Source organism: Amphiura filiformis, chromosome 16 (genome assembly GCF_039555335.1).
Source record: "Amphiura filiformis chromosome 16, Afil_fr2py, whole genome shotgun sequence".
NCBI classification, from domain to species: Eukaryota; Metazoa; Echinodermata; class Ophiuroidea; order Amphilepidida; family Amphiuridae; genus Amphiura; species Amphiura filiformis.
In genome coordinates, this window is record NC_092643.1 from 42,889,942 (window position 1) to 42,907,657 (window position 17,716).

General features: G+C 34.8%; 1 protein-coding gene across 2 annotated transcripts in view; it reads left to right on the top strand.

Annotated features, from left to right (window-relative positions):
- Window positions 1–17,716, top strand: part of LOC140136030 (neuronal acetylcholine receptor subunit beta-4-like) — a 155,380-nt gene that overhangs the window by 57,189 nt on the left and 80,475 nt on the right. For both annotated transcript variants that reach the window (XM_072157735.1, XM_072157734.1), the window contains one exon: window positions 5,187–5,326. In XM_072157735.1, coding sequence (XP_072013836.1) covers window positions 5,187–5,326 — 140 coding nt within the window. The remainder of the gene's footprint in view (window positions 1–5,186; window positions 5,327–17,716) is intronic.

Consider the following 17,716-nt stretch of genomic DNA (forward strand, 5'->3'; position numbering starts at 1 on the left):
GATTCAATTATGGAATTTGTTATGGGCAAAGACCCAAAACGCCTTTTTCCCAAAATCACTTCAGAATGCACAACAAAACACACTGTTTGTATAAGTTAACAAAAGTTGTTATTTTATGCGTGTACATAATAAATAGCACAAATCACAAATCTTAAACAATTCAATATTATCACCTTCTGATATGGATCAAAGTTATAGTGCACCCAATATTCCGGACGATTGATGTATATCCTGTTTCTACTTGTCTAGCGAAGTCCACTGTTTACTTCAACATACCCTTTGCGTACAAGATCTTTGCACAGATGACAATTTCCAAAATTATGTTACTTGCACCAATCAATCATAGCTTCCAGGAACTGTTACAATTCACTCTATTCCACTTTCATTGACAGACATGTCCTTTCACAAACCAGACTTCGGCAAGTCGAAGAAAGAGAAAACAATAGTTTAAAAAAAATATAACTTAAAACTAATTCCTTTTTTGGGAAAGATGAAGCACTTTGGCGTACTCTAGATCTCCTTCGTTCTGGCGTAAAAGTAGCACTTTAGCTTCGCAAAACAATTGCCAGGTTCAGAGTTTGCAAGTGCCCTTCTTCACGAACACTTATGTTAGTTATACAATGTTATAGGTTACACTCTCATAAATCTGCCACGGAAATATCTTGCTTCTGTCATTTATACCAAACTAGTAAACCTGGAAAATCTCAGCAGTTCTATTAACAGCTTATTCTCTTATATTCTCATTTCGCAACAGGGTTTTTCATATGATGCAATACAATGATCATATTGTTTTATCTGGGAATCCCCAAGATAATAATAGATCTGACTGACTTTGTTGTTGTGATTACAGGAGAGGGAAATCCCATCTCTCATGAAATATTTTTTAATGTAAACAAAATTAAATGATCAACCCTAAAAATTACCCCTTTTTCCGCGATTTTGGTAACGAACGTGCGGTCAGTATTGCAAGTTGAGTGACCCCACCGGGGGTACATCACAACATTTGTAGACCTCCTTGAACCGAGGACGACCCCCATTGCAGAGAGGTATATGGTTTAAATAAAATAGCATGTGTGTATCCTCGTTTGCCGATAAACACCTACGCATATAAGCATTCTTTTTATTTGTGAGTGGACGCGGCGAATCAGCCGTAAACTCGGCAAATTGTATTTTGAGTTAAAGTGTCAAATGTATGTGAAGGTCGTATTCATAGGTGTATCAATTCGTTGCGACAAGTATCTTATCAAACGCTGTTTAAATCAATCAATAATACTACTGCTGAAGAGGATAATAAGCTTCTACCTATTTCTATAGAATAGTTCTTGTCTTTGTTTGCTTTGGCTAAATCCTGTTCAAGTGGTAGATAACAAAGCATTGTATTTTGTCTGGGTATGTATAATCAACAATGAACAATGAGAGGATATTTCTGAACCTCGTTGACTTGGGTATTATTTGAAATGACCGCCAATTATGACTGTTGGATATTTATTACCAGAAATGTAGAAAAAGAGACACATGTATAACCGATAAAAAATACAATTTTGTCGAAGGAACAGAGTTCAACAAATCATAACCCCGCTTTTGGACATCGTTTGAAGTCAAATGATATACCATTTTAAAGCTTATGGTGTATATTTTCTAAACACGAAATAAAACAAAATTGACCGGGGCCGACTCTACGGCTGATTCGCCGCGTCCAGTCACATTTGAGGAATCCTAGAAACAAGTAAAACCCGCGCATTAACGGATTCATGCACACATTTAGTATAAATCAATGCCGCGAACAATCTGAATACAAAGTATTAATAAGTAGGGCAATGCACTCCGCTTTTACCCTGCTCCAATTAAGTTTTCATTTGTCTCATAATTTTAAAATGATCAAAATCGGTTTGACAGCATCTGTTCCAACGACGCGTCAAATTAACTTGGTTTAATATACGCAATATTCATAAATGTCTAATAATATCTTTTTTAAATGATATGATCCTAATAAATGATAATCTATCAGAATAATTCGTGTTGACAGTTCATGGCATTGCCTGTTAAGTTGAAGTAAGAGCTAGTATTCAATAGTATATGTCTACTTCTATTTCCTTCGTCGTCAAATGGCTGATATATGGCAATAGAATCTTGAACACTTGAAACTTGATACTCGCACACAAAAAACCTGCCTGTCCGTATTAGGGCATATAAAAATTGCGATATAGTTCGACTTGCTCCTTTTTTGCATTCACTAAAGATATATGCTAGGTGTCGTAATAAAATATTAATGGATGATTGTCATATTTGGTTATATGTCGTACTTTTAATACTATTGTAAATTCAGAGAAAGTCCTGAGCTCCCCGACTTCTTATATAAGGTATATTACCTTATTCAAAATGCGATCGATTCTAAAATTGATCACGAAAGAAAGACGTGCAGGAGACAGGGCCAAGGCCTCTGTTTCTCTTGACGTTGCTTGCCTTTCTTAATATGGAAAAAATGTCGATGTGTTGAAGAGAAGAAATGAGTTATGAAAATGTATGCGTGCTATATTTGCGAACCGATCATTTTCTCATGTTCCATTTCACTAAAAGCTATTTCCCAGAAGCTATTTTCTAGCGTAATTAAAGTTCCATTATAAAACTGGTACTTATGACATGGAATGAAATAATATATTATTTCACACGTCATTTTGTAGCCTGAATTACAGGTAGTTATATAGAAAAACAACCTCGTGTAAAGACATTCTTAAGATCCTGTTTCAGATGTATTTACATACACTCATATTTGTGTATGCAGGTGTTTACGAATACAATAGAACAGGCTTTCCAGGCATTTCGGAAGCTACCTACAAAATGTTTTTTAAAAAGTCACATGCCCTGTATTTTGACTGCTTTTAGATCAGTTCCCGAAGCACCTGACTTTTAAGAAATAATATAATACATCCAAAGCTGAGCAATGTTTGCATGATATTGCTATAACTCGTATGTGCCCTAGATTTTATTTTTAGACAACAAAAAAAGGTAATCTCACCGTAAAATACGGGGAAATTTTCTAACCACCAATCGTGTTATTTGCCCCAAATATGTTACATAGTGTCAACCAACATTGCAATGGCACGTCTGGCGATTAAGTAGTCATAGTTTAATGTATACCCCGTGGACCTGATACTTCACACTCATCAGAAGCCTTCTTATTTTTGTTTACACCCATGTGCAATCATAAGGGAAGGCTGAAGGCAGTACAGATGTTTTACCACTTCCTAGCGTACTACTCACTATGACCTTAAGAAATTACTTGCATACAAGCAACGGATTTACTGTGCTTGATTAAGTAAACCCAATCTAGATGGGTTTTTTTCTTGTTGAGATCTGTCTCAAGAACTGCTGAACCGATATAATAATGATAACAATGGTAATTGCCTACACGTCAATTTAAATCCAAAAATATATACTTTCAAACGTTTAATTTTGTTAAACATTTTGTTTTAAAAAAAAGCGCGCGAAATATAATCACAAAGAGAGGGTAAACCTCTTAACACTTTGCAATATGATATCAAAATCGCAGATTATTATCTCTTTATCGTCTTAATTTGATATTCATATTTATCCAAATAAGCTAGGATTATTATACTGTAACATGTTTTCTCGTTTGTATTCAAATTAGCTGAAATTTGTTTTTAATTTTCAACTAAGATATGGATGTTACTAAACATAATGACTAGAATTGTTCAGGTCAAGCAATTTACGGGCTATATACGTAGATATGGCACCCGATGATTACGAGCGGGTAGATTAGAGAGAGAAAAACTGAAACCGGCATCAACTACTCATACGAATGGCTTTCAAAAATATTGAATTAACGGGTATCGAACTAGTCTATGTAAGTGAGAGAGTACATTTAGAAAATGGTGAATTGTACCCGAGGCATTCCTATATTCGTCCTCAGTTTTTTTCCGTTACAGGTATTCAGCGCTGCTTCCAAAATAAATTAGTACCAAAATGCCCGCCATAAAATCTAGTATTAAAGTTCAATACTCGGTATTAGCCGTCAGAAGTGGAACAGCTAACTGTGTAATGAAATGGCAGATGTATAAGTGTACCTGAGACTAAAGCTTTCAATTAGTCAAACTGCTTTTTTATACCATTCTTTTTTATCAAATGGAGACGATGTATTGCATTGCTCGACTGTGACCAAAAACATTTTTGCTTTTAAATGTATGTTGTGAGCATACGTGTGAAATTAATATAGGGGGTGATAATAAACGAGTATACACCTCTCTCGCAACATTCTCGTTGAATAAGAAATAATATTATTGCAAAGTATTCAATTTAAAATGTCTATTTGCTTAAGAAATAGTAGGCTAGTTTTCGCAGGCCAAATATTTGCTTTTGCGAGTCTCTATGCTATTTCTGTAAAGGTTATTACAGTGGAAGGATGGATGAATGCATGGATGGATGAATGGCATATAGTCTGTGATGGGAATTAGTGTCATGTAGTATCATACCTTTCCTGCCGAATGAAATATGTACTCGGTTTAAATGTTCTTATGACGGTTTGCAAAATGTATTTGAAATGTATTATTTTCATTAATTGAATTCAATACAACTATTATTTAATCTTATCATATAATTGTATATCATATCATAATGTCGTGCATTATCATATCATATCATATCATATCATATCATATCATATCATATCATAATATATCATATCATATCATATAATATCATATCATATCATATCATAATATATCATATCATATCATAATTTACAGTATATCATAACATATCATATCACATCATTACATGTCTCATCACATCACACATCATATCATATCTTTATTATATCATAGCATATCTGACAGAATAATATCCTATTATTTTCATTATCATGTTATATCATAATACAATCGGAAACTTCAAACTAATTCCCTTTTTGGGAAAGATGATGCACTTTGGCGTTCTCCAAAACTCATTCATTCTGACTGGAAAAGTAGCACTTTAGCTACAAAAAACACGGAAATAACAAAATGACCAAATGACCCTACTACAATTCCTAGGTGGGTAACACTAGACCTGACAACGTAAACAGAATATAAGACAATGAGCAAAATCAATCTAGAAAGATTTGACCATCAGTTTGTTTAAGTTTAACTTATAATTTACGTTAAATCTATTGTCCTATTTTGTCGTTTCAGAATGCATGGGTTCAATTGATGAAGAAAGACTCCTACAAAACTTAACCCAGTTTTATAACAAATCTGTACGACCAGTGCTGAATGACACGTCTCCGCTCAAAGTCTTCGTCGGATTGTCTATATCGCAAATCATTGATGTGGTAAGTAATTTTAGGCACCGTGTTTAAATTGGTCCTATTGTGCTATCGGTGTCCGATAGGTTACCGATGGTTCTTTTTATTTTATAGTACCCTGTTTCGAGTATAAGCATGAACATTTACATAGTACTGGCGTTTTTCATTTACATAAAAAAATAATAACACTACACTTTATGAGGGTATGGTAAAAAGACCCATCTGTACCTATCGGGGTCGCCCCGATGGCACTACATATAGAGCCTTTAGTTTAACAATTGTAAATGTATCATATATTACGTATAGAATCAGGTTATTTGGAAATTGCAAAATCTTACGCCTTTCTGTGTGCTTCCGCCTGTTCAAAGCGAAGAGCGATTGGTTTCTAGCCAATGAGGTAGGACGTCTTTTGTTACGTTGGAGAAATCGCACTAACATATTGGTCAAACGCCAATCTCTCGTCGTTCAGTACCCACTGAGGAGTAAGAAGTTGCAACCTAGCTGCACATAATTTAACAATCAGACGTTACGTCATTTTTCGTCAAATCTTGGTTATCTTGATGGAATAAGGCTGAGGTTTAACGAGATAAACATCCAATATGTACTATACACTAACAAAGTACATTGTACAATATGATGATACATTGTACGCTTCACTGAACGCTGAAATTAAATTAGCGTGATTAAATAATTCTAGTAATGTAAAAAAAATTTCAGAAAGATAATTTAATGTATATATATATAGATATTTCATATTGGTACCTTGCTCTTTAAAACATTTTTAACGTTTATTTTTATGACTTTACTCCTCCCTAATTTGCATACGTATGGCTAACTGTTGCATAATTTATCATTCGTAGCACACGTAACACCTGTTTTATTCGAATAAATACATATATAATTAAGTACACCTGGATCATTTCAAACTAAACATACTGTTTGATACCAGCAACTTTTATTCATAATTTTTATTTCGCACCATTTTTCATTCTGGAAAAATCGTCAAAACGTTTATGATAATACTAGTACCATGGCGATAAAACTTTGTAGTGAGATTTCATGATCGTACTGGTACTATTATTTAGATCGGCATCATATCTCAATGTAACGGCGCGGCGTCGTTTTCGACATCATTCTGATCTTTTTATTTAATCAAAATCTAACATATAAGTAACATATATACTGCGCCAAAAAGTATCCTTACACTTGGAAAAATAATCACAATTCCAAAACTTTCATTTTATTTGCCAGTTCTTTTGTTTCAGTTTTCTTTTATTCCTTTTGCTTTAAATTAAATGCACGCATAAATTAGCCATTCACTACTCTCAAACCAGATGTCTAGTCCGTGGAGTTTTGAATAGGCCAGTTTGTCACTTTTAAAACTGGACCTTCGTCTAATCAAATGCTTGTAACTTTGCTTCTTGAAGTCACATTGGATTCAATGGGGTGTCATAATGTGCGCGATGAGATAGTGTACCTATTAAATCTATTAAACAAATAAATTTACCTTAATATGGTTTAACTTTAAAATTAGGATTTTTCTTCCAAGTGTAAAGATACTTGTTTGGCACAGTATACTTTTTGCATTTACCGTATGAAATAGTCTGATGTCTCGTTTAAATCAGATTCTAATAGAATCTATGTTTAAATGATATAGCAAAAACCTGTTTCCCTTGTGGATAACCGCAATAATTAGCACACAATGGCTTGTATGCAATTCTAATGCACAGGGATTTACACACCACAGCTGGAGAGTCAGGTTCAAGGTCATTCAATCAGTATCATGAATGTGATGCAAATATGTGATCCACTCTCACATGAATCCTAGGTTTCTCTACCGGATGTCAGTTTGTACCTAAATTCCTTCCCTCAAGGTCATAGGCTTATTGTGCAATCGATAATAGCTCGGAGATATATATATTCGCTGTCGAAGTGACGTAATAATCGGATTAACTACCATAGCAATAGATGAATACAATTTTTTGAATAGATCGCCCAGCACTACAAGCAGGTTGCACTCATCACCTGTGTATGTCTGCAATCATAGACTGAATACAATACCGCTCTTTTCAAAGATACTAATCTTACAGGTGCGTCGAGTGATCAGAATTTCTTTGACATCTATGGTACAATGCAATGCAATTGCCAAATTGGTTACAGTGAAAATGTACATGAGAAAATCAACACTTGACAGTCACCGCAAATAAACAGAAAAAGAAGCAGCAGAGCAAATTAGACACACATGACTGGAATGTTAATGGAACGGTAAGCTTATCAGATATTAATCATAAATATGGAATATAAAACATGTATAATTCACAATAAAGGAACTCAACACAAATAGATAATAGGAAAAGAGATCAAGAAACTATTTTGATTCAAGACGCTTCACACACGTGATTTCCGATACCATATCTATTAATCATTACTGATTTCTTTAATACATAAAACGGATGCGGGTGTCATAATTGATTAATGCTAATATGATATACTCTTCTTAAAATCACTGTTTATGAGCCTATTAATCATGGCGCCATCTACACGAGATACTGAATCCAGATCAATGCGGAACTGCAACATAAATTCAGATCAATGGGATAGTACGTCGTCATATTTCACGAAGCACTAGCGCAAGAATTGCAATATTTGAAGCCAACTCTGGCGCGTAAACGCACTTCATGCAAGGTACATGCAACGATGAAAACAGGTGTCGCGCTTTTAGTGCGTTGCTTACGCATTCACCAGGCAATGCAGTAATACGGTACGCCGCAATATCATGTATGCACATACCATTGAAGTGCCACAACCCATTGATGTATATCAATGCAGATTGGGTAACTCGTATGAATTTCTCCATTTTGGTATACATGCAAAGATTTTATCAGGGAAGCGACATATGTTGATGTTGCAAACCATATGCTAAATGACTATGATTTTTAATAGTTAAGTCATGAAATATCCATTAAAAGCTATGATATTAAATACATTCAATCGAATGGTAACAATGAGCAGTTAGGTTGAGCTTAAAAGCGTGTTAATGGGATGTGAAAATTAGGAAGCCGAACCGTTTCCGCAAACCATTTGTCTTGGAAGAATTTTATACACTAATTGAAATAACAATGTATATATTACGATGAAATGTATAATAATAGCCTACTATTGTTCTAAGCCTTGGTGAGACAATAATACGCTATATGCATATGCCTAACGATCACATTAATTGTTAATAGCATACTAGAATGACTACGTTGATTTTTGATGGTTGATGATGACTCTTAAGTTCAAGTTTATGGCTATTAGTTTCCAGCACATAGTGAAATGACAATAGATTTCGAGGTCTTGTGCTCTAAATTTTTAATTTGTGGTAATTCTGTGAACGGTAAGACGAAATTAGGTCTTTTGCCTCTATTCTATCAATAGTATCCCAAATGCTATCCGTACTACAGAATTAGGATAGTACACATTGCCCGATCGATGTACTACCTAATATTTGGTATATGTGCAGTGTGAAATATACATTGGGTAATAGATAGATATCCTTCGTTCATACGCATTAAGTATCAGGTACTATTAACGGAATCGGGTACTTGTTCTCCAAGTTTGTAATTTATGATTATCCAGAACATGACGACGACTGCTCATAGACTTGATGGTCTGCAGTTAATGATAACCCTGCCTGAGGTAATACGAATACCTTTTCCAAATTAAAGATAACAGTAACCCACCTCCTGGTAAAGACCGTGTTAGATTTTAAAGTCTCGTAGTAACAATAATGAGGTCATGTTGATTTTCATCACCCTACTCAACACTTACTTTCTCATCATTTTAGTTTTTTTAAACACCTTCGAGTCTTGATACAATCAAATTTCGGTCAATTTACATTCCTCTATGTACGTGCTCTTAGTCTCATAAAACGAAGGACACTTGAGTTGGAATATAATGTTATTATATTCTATAGCTTATTTCTTGAACTAAGATATTACACTTGAATGAATGCAGCTTGACCTAATGCATTTTTGACTCCTTGGAATATGTGGCTGTTTGTCGCATTAAAATGTCACAGTAAATCTATTTAAGGGCCAATGAGTTGTTTACTAACAAGGTCAGTGTAACGCCGGTCAAAACAGTGCTAACTACAACTAAAAATCGATAGTTAATGCCACCTGGGCATACTCACTCACGCTTTGCATGCTGACCATAGGTTTCCCATTGAAAGTTCATGTTTTTAGATATTTTCTGAAAATCTCATGAGCTATCTGAAGAACCACTGAACCAATACTAGGCTTGTTTGTGCTCAATTTAATGCATTTTTCATGCTGATTCCATGAAAATATCCAATTCTGAATTTTTTTATTTTTTTAAGAAAATTTGAAACTTGTCTTCTGCAAATGAACCATGTTAAGATATTAACATATGAAATATTACAATGTCATATTTCATCAGATAATTTAGAACTTTCATTGATTTTGTCTTCTGCAATTTAAAGCTGTAGGTATGTATGATATTAAACTGACTAGGGTCTCAAAACCTCATCAAAATCTCATATGTCTGTACACAGTCCTGTAACCTCTAAATGCTTGCACACACATAGAATAATCTTGAATGTGCTGGGTACTAAACCCGGGGTACTAAAACTCATACCCAAAAGCATGCAATTAGATTTGAGATTCCTCTGTAGAAATGGAGGTTATTACACCCAAATAATGAGATCATTTTGACAGTGAAAGCTCAGACCCGACCTCGAGCATTTGGGTATGAGTTTTAGTACCCAACACAGTCAAGGTCATTCTATGTGTAATGTTATGAATTGTTCACGTCTGCATAATCCATTGGCGGCTACTTTTCCCTTAATGTTCTGGTCTGGGTTATATTTTATTCATCTGTGCAATTTAATTGCCTATGTGTTCCACTAACCAGTTGTTCCTATTAACTGTACTGCTAAATTAGATTGGAATATAGGCTAACTAGAGGTCATATAGAGGTTTCTATATGTGTGTTTCAATTCGATTCCAACATGAAGTTGGGAGAAACGTCCAAATGTTTCTGCATTAATATATTCACATTCGTTATGTTCAAATTGATCGTTGAAACTTGTAGTAAAACCGAAACCCATACAGATGCGATGAATTTAAAACGCGGAAGCCTACATAAAATAAGTGTTGGGAGGGAACGAAGCGTGTATACTGTTAAATGGGACTTATTTGATTCAGTGCCCGATAAATCTTAACTTGATACAATGATAACAAGAAACCATGCAAAACTATCCGGTCAACTTCGTCTAAGCTTCTTGATACGTGAGTTGGATTAAATTCACCACAAATGACCAGAAAAATAACATAACAACAAGGATAAAAAGAACGGAATTCTTTAGTAAACAATATTTTGTGGACTCTTGTTTTGCTTTATTAAAGGTGTGATTAGTTTATATACGATTGAGAAAATTGTGCATATAATAACATGCATGATGAAAATTGCCTGAAGCTTATTTTGCTGATGTAATATGATAGACAAGCACCTTTTGCAAAAAAATAGGAACGTTTTTTTCCTCATCTCTCTCTTTTCCCTCTATCTCTCTCTTTCCTTTTTCAATGTGGTCGAAGTAAACTCATGGCCCAGGGTACTGAAGCTAATAATTATAAGGAGCATGACCTCTTCTAATATTAACGACGCCTTAGGTTATGCAAGGGGACAGTGAAGGTGAGCCTTTTTTCAACAAAACCTGTGGTCAGAGAGGTGACGGTAATTTCAATTCAATGCTCTTAACTTTTTCTCAAATTTCAAAGATCAATAATTGATTATATATTACGCTTTTGGGCTACCTAGGTAAATTGATAAGATTGTGGCTACATTATAATTGTGATCAACTGAAGAGGTTGTTATGGAAATATGCAAAAATGAATTAGAAATATGATGACGAACATACGTCGGAACTGCTGTTTGTTAAACATGTGGATTATAATAAATAGATTTTAAAATGATTTATGGTATAACATACTTCAATATGCTTAATTTTGTGTATATTCATTCTTTTTTTTTTTTAACTAAAATTCCAGCAAGCAGGAGCTCAAGTTAATTTACGATAATTGAATTATCTCACAGATTATTCCGTCAACATTAAATCCATATAAGAATACATTATATAGTACGTTTTAATAAATAGTCAACCACCTTAGAGATAAATCATGGTTGGGATATTACTTAATCCCCTGATGCGGGGACGATTAGTATTGGAGAATGGCATTTTATACTTCACCGGTTAGGTAGGTAAGGGGATGTATACTTATGTGCACATTTGGAGCCCGTTTTCAACGAGTGTTTATCCCGCAGGCGATGTAATAATCTTCGTTGTGGCTCCATGGATTGCCAACCCCTTTTCATGATTATTCAAAAGTGCTATTTCTGAACCCCCATCTCGCCTGCTATGTTCACTTCAGCTGTAGCTCCCAGCTGTATATATTTGCATTTCCTATACGATTTAGTTGTTCGATTAAAGCAAATTATTCCTCGAGAATGCGAAACTGAGAAAATGTTAACGGTTCAAATTACCCTTTGAAGACTCAAGTACATCCAAGCACAGTTTGGGTTGTCATCAGTAAGAGAATAATTTCAGTTTGATCACAATAAACCGTCAGTGTCTCTTTTGGATTAAACAGACATTGACTTCATAAGTAATGAAGAGTACCACAATTTGCATAAATATCGTATCACAGCGCACAATTTCCGCCATTTCCCCCATTTTTACTAAATATGATAAACGACCTCATTACCCGTCATCTGTGTGCTAATTACCAAAACATGTTTTGTGTGAATAACGGAACTTCTTCTTCTTCTTAGTGACAGGAGAAAAATCAAACACACGCATAATGCCTAACGGGTGATGATAAGCACTCGGAATTATTCAGACTTTCTCTAACGTTAGTGATTCTGCAGGATCAACTCGCTGTGTTTATCCTTACAGTGCCGGAACTGTTATACTACGACGAAGCTATGGCGTATGGCATTCACAAGCTTCCCTAGCAAAGGGGGCTAAAGTAGCATCAATGTCCTAAGCAGAGAATACGACACTATTCAATACCTCCCAATCCTTGGGTGTTTAAGAATGCATGGGCAATTACAAGTTTAATGATAAATCAAGTTGCAAGGCGTAAAGCCATAAAAGAAACAGGCATGAATCAATCATGGTGTAAGGCTTAGGCACAGACAGACAGCAACATGGCGATGTAAAGCAAGGAATGACTGATTTTAGTCAAATCTAATGAACCGAAAACTTCCTATTTTAAATGAAGAAAACTGATTATGCATGAGTGTTCGTTTTTCAATAGCTGTTAATAATTTAAATTTGGCCTATTTTTGTACACTTGCAAAGAACGTGTCCTACAAATAAGACGTATGTTAGATGATGCACACAATATGTCCGTCAATGTAAAAGGAATGTTTGTGGGGTATAGTAGTTCTTTAAGATTAACATTTTGAAGAGAAAAAATGTGATTCCTATGCAGACGCTCAAAACAATTTGGTAATCCAGTGTCTGATAAAATGACATTTTATTTTAATGTATTGTGCCCCAACTTTGCGACATATGGTAATCCAATGCCTTCTAAAACGCTTATATTTCGAAACTTCAGTAGATTTTGTAACTGATTTGAATTTCTTTATCACAGTTTTTAGTTAACTGTAAAGCAGACCTCACAAAGACGACTTTCCATAGTCTTGATGGTCTTGAAAATTATAGCTAACAGTAACGCAGCTCCTGGAAAGACCGTGTTAGATTTTAAGATATCGTAGTGCCAACAATGAGGTCATGTTGATTTTCACCACCCTTCCTAACACTTACTTCCTCAGCTTTTTAGTTTTTTTTAAACACCTTTGAGTCTTGATACAATTAAATGCCGGTCAATTTACATTCCTCTATGTACGTGCTCTCAGTCTCATGAAACGAAAGACACTTGAGTTGGATTATAATGTAATATATTCAAATGATTATTTCTTAAACTAAAATATTACACTTTACTGAATGCAGCTTGGCCTAATGGATTTGTGACTCCTTGGAATATGTGGCTGTTTGTCGCATTAAAATGTCAGAGCAAATCTATTTAAGGGCCAATGAGTTGTTTACTAACAAGGTCAGTGTAACGACGGTCAAACCAGAGCTAACTACAACTAAAAATCGATATTTAATGACACCTGGGCATACTCACTCACGCTCTGACTGCTGACCATAGGCTTCCCATTGAAAGTCCATGTTTTAGTATTATATTTTCTCAAAATCTCAACAGCTATCTTAAGAACCACTATATCAATACTGGGCTTTTTTGTACTCAAATTAAGGCATTTTCATGCTATAGTCATGAAAATATTTGAAAATTGGAAGTTTATAGTCTGCAGCTGACAACCGTGTGGAGTGGGTTAAAATAAATCGAGTTCAGATATTAACATATGAAATATTACAATGTCATATTTCATCAGATAATTTTGAACTTTAATTGATTTTGTTTTCTGCGGTGGAAGCTTTAGATATGTATGCTATTAAAACTAGGGTCTCAAAACCTCATCAATATCTTATAATTATGTCCAATAACCTCTAAATGCTTGCACATACATAGACTGACCTTGAAAGTGCTGGGTACTAAAACTCATACCCAAAAGCATTCGGTCAGTTCTGAGCTTCCTCTGTTGAAATGGAAGTTGAAACCCGACATCATGCATTTGGGTATGAGTTTTAGTACCCAACACAGTCAAGGTCATTCTATGTGTAATGTTATGAATTGTTGACGTCTGCATAATCCATTGGCGGCTACTTTTCCCCTAATGTTTTGGTATGGGTTATATTTTATTCATCTGTGTAATTTAATTGCCTATGTGTTCCACTAACCAGTTGTTCCTATTAACTGTACTGCTAAATTAGATTGGAATATATGTTAACTAGAGGTCACATAGAGGTTTCTACATGTGTGTTTCAATTGGATTCCAACATGAAGTTGGGAGAAACGTCCAAATGTTTCTGCATTAATATATTCACATTCGTTATGTTCAAATTGAGCGTTGAAACTTGTAGTAAAACCGAAACCCATACAGATGCGATGAATTTAAAACGCGAAAGCCTACATAAAATAAGTGTTGGGAGGGAACGAAGCGTGTATACTGTTAAATGGGACTTATTTGATTCAGTGCCCGATAAATCTTAACTTGATACAATGATAACAAGAAACCATGCAAAGCCATCCGGTCAACTTCGTCTAAGCTTCTTGATACGTGAGTTGGATTAAATTCACCACAAATGACCAGAAAAATAGCATTACAACAAGGAGAAAAAGAAAGGAATTCTTTAGTAACAAATATTTTGTGGACTCTTCTTTTGCTTTATTAAAGGTGTGATTAGTTTACATACGATTGAGATTATGCACATACGAACATGTATGATGAAAATTGCCTGAAGCTTATTTTGCTGATGTAATATGATAGACAAGCACCTTTTGCAAAAAAAATAGAAACGATTTTTTCTCATCTCTCTCTTTTCCCTCTATCGCTCTCTTTCCCTTTTCAATGTGGTCAAAGTAAACTCATGGCCCAGGGTACTGAAGCAATAATTATAAGGAGCATGACCTCTTCTAATATTAACAACGCCTTAGGTTAGGCAAGGGGACAGTGAAGGTGAGCTTTTTTTCAACAAAACCTGTGGTCAGAGAGGTGACGGTAATTTCAATTCAATGCTCTTAACTTTTTCTCAAATTTCAAAGATCAATAATTGATTATATATTACGCTTTTGGGCTAGCTAGGTAAATTGATAAAATTAGTGGCTACATTATAATTGTGATCAACTGAAGAGGTTGTTAATGGAAATATGCAAAAATGAATTAGAAATACGATGACGAAAATACGTCGGAACTGCTGTTTGTTAACAATGTGGATTATAATAAAAAGGTTTTAAAACGATTTATGGTGTAACACACTTCAATATGCTTAATTTCATTTTGTGTGTGTTTATCCTTTCTCTAACAAAAATTTCCAGCAAACAGCAGCTCAAGTTAATTTACGATAATTGAATTATCTCACATATTATTCCGTCATCATTAAATCCATATAAGAATACATTAGAGCACGTTTTAATAAATAATCAAACACCTTAGAGATAAATCATGGTTGGGATATTACTTAATCCCCTGATGCGGGGACGATTAGTATGGGAGAATGGCATTTTATACTGCTTCGGTTATGTAGGTAAAACGATGATATACTTATGTGCACATTCGGAGCCCGTTTCCTACGAGTGTTCATCCAGCAGGCGATGTAATAATCTTCGCTGTGGCTCCCTGGATTGGAAACCCTTTTTTCATGATTATTCAAAAGTGCCATTTCTGAACCCCCATCTCGCCTGCTATGTTCACTTCAGCTGCAGCTCCCAGCTGTATATATTTGCATTTCCTATACGATTTAGTTGTTCGATTAAAGCAAATTATTCCTCAAGAATGCGTAACTGAGAAAATGTTAACGGTTCAAATTACCATTTGAAGACTCAAGTACAGTTTGGGTTGTCATTACTAGTGATAAATTAAACGCAGTTTGATCACATTAAACCAACAGTGTCTTATGTTGGATTAAAACAGATATTAACTTCATGAATAATAAGAGTACCACAAATAGCATTAATATCGTATCACAACGCACAATTTCCGCCAATTCCCACATTTTGACTAAATATGATAAACGACCTCATTACCCATCAACTGTGTGCTAATTACCCAAACATGTTTTGTGTGAAAAACGGAACTAGTGAAAGGAGAACAATCAAACACACGCATAATGCCTGACGGGTGATAATAAGCACTCGGAATTATTCAGACTTTCTCTAACGTTAGTTATTCTGCAGGATCAACTCACTGTGTTTATTCTTACAGTGCCGGAACTGTTATACTGCGACGAAGCTAGGGCGTATGACATTCACAAGCTTCCCTAGCAAAGGGGGCTAAAGTAGCATCAATGTCCTAAGCAGAGAATACGACACTATTCAATACCTCCCAATCCTTGGGTGTTTAAGAATGCATGGGCAATTACATGTTTAATGATAAATCAAGTTGCAAGGCGTAAAGCCATAAAAGAAACAGGCATGAATCAATCATGGTGTAAGGCTTAGGCACAGACAGGCAGCAACATGGCGATGTAAAACAAGGAATGACTGATTTTAGTCAAATCTAATGAACCGAAGGGTGCCCATTTTAAATGAAGAAAACGGATTATGCATGAATGTTCGTTTTTCAATAGCTGTTAATAATTTAAATTTGGCCTATTTTCGTACACTTGCAAAGAATGTGACCTACAATAAAGACTTATGTTAAATGATGCACACAATGTTTTATTTCCATCAATGTAAAATGAATGTAGATTGGTATAGTAGTTCTTTGAGAGTGATATTTTGAAAAGAAAATGTGATTCCTATTCAGACTTTCATAACAATGTGGTAATCCAATGTTTGATAAAATGACATCATATTTTAATTTCTTGTCCCCAACTTTGCGATTATATGGTAATCCAATGCCTTCAAAACGCTTATATTTCGAAACTTCAGTAGTTTTTGTAACTGATTTGAAGTTCCTTTATTACAGTTTTTAGTTAACTGTAAAGCAGACCTTACAAAGACGACTTTTCATATTCTTGATGGTCTCTAGTTAGTGATAACCCTGCCCCTGGTAATACGAATTTTTGCTTCTTCAAAATGACAGGCTAAGAGTAACCCAGCTCCTGGAAAGACCGTGTTAGATTTTAAGATCTCGTAGTGCAAATAATGAGGTCATGTTGATTTTCACCACCTTTCCCAACACTTACTTCCTCAGCTTTGTAGTTATTTAAAACACCTTGGAGTCTTGATACAATTAAAATTCGGTCAATTTACATTCCTCTATGTACGTGCTCTCAGCCTCATAAAACTAAAGACACCTGAGTTGGATTGTTGGATCATGTATTCAAATGTTTATTACTTAAACTAAACTATTACACTTTACTGAATGAAGCTTGGCCTAATGGATTTGTGACTGCTTTCAATATGTGGCTGTTTGTCGAATTAAAAATGTCAGGGCAAATCTATGTAAGGGCCAATGAGTTATCTACTAACAAGGTCAGTGTAAAGACGGTCAAAATGTGCTAGCTACAGCTAAAAATCAATATTCAATGGCACCTGTACACACTCACTGTTCCAATTGAATAAAACATTTCCAGAAATTAAAATTAGGAATATTTGGTATTTCATCAGATTGGTTTTTGAAATTTCATCGATTTTGTTTTATGGATTTTGAAGCTGAAGATATAAAAACGTACAGGATGTCCCAGAATGATTTATACCGTGTTTGAACAAAATCTCAAAAATATATAGTCAACAGTGTATCTAATTTTAATAAATGCAATATAATGCCACACATGTCTCC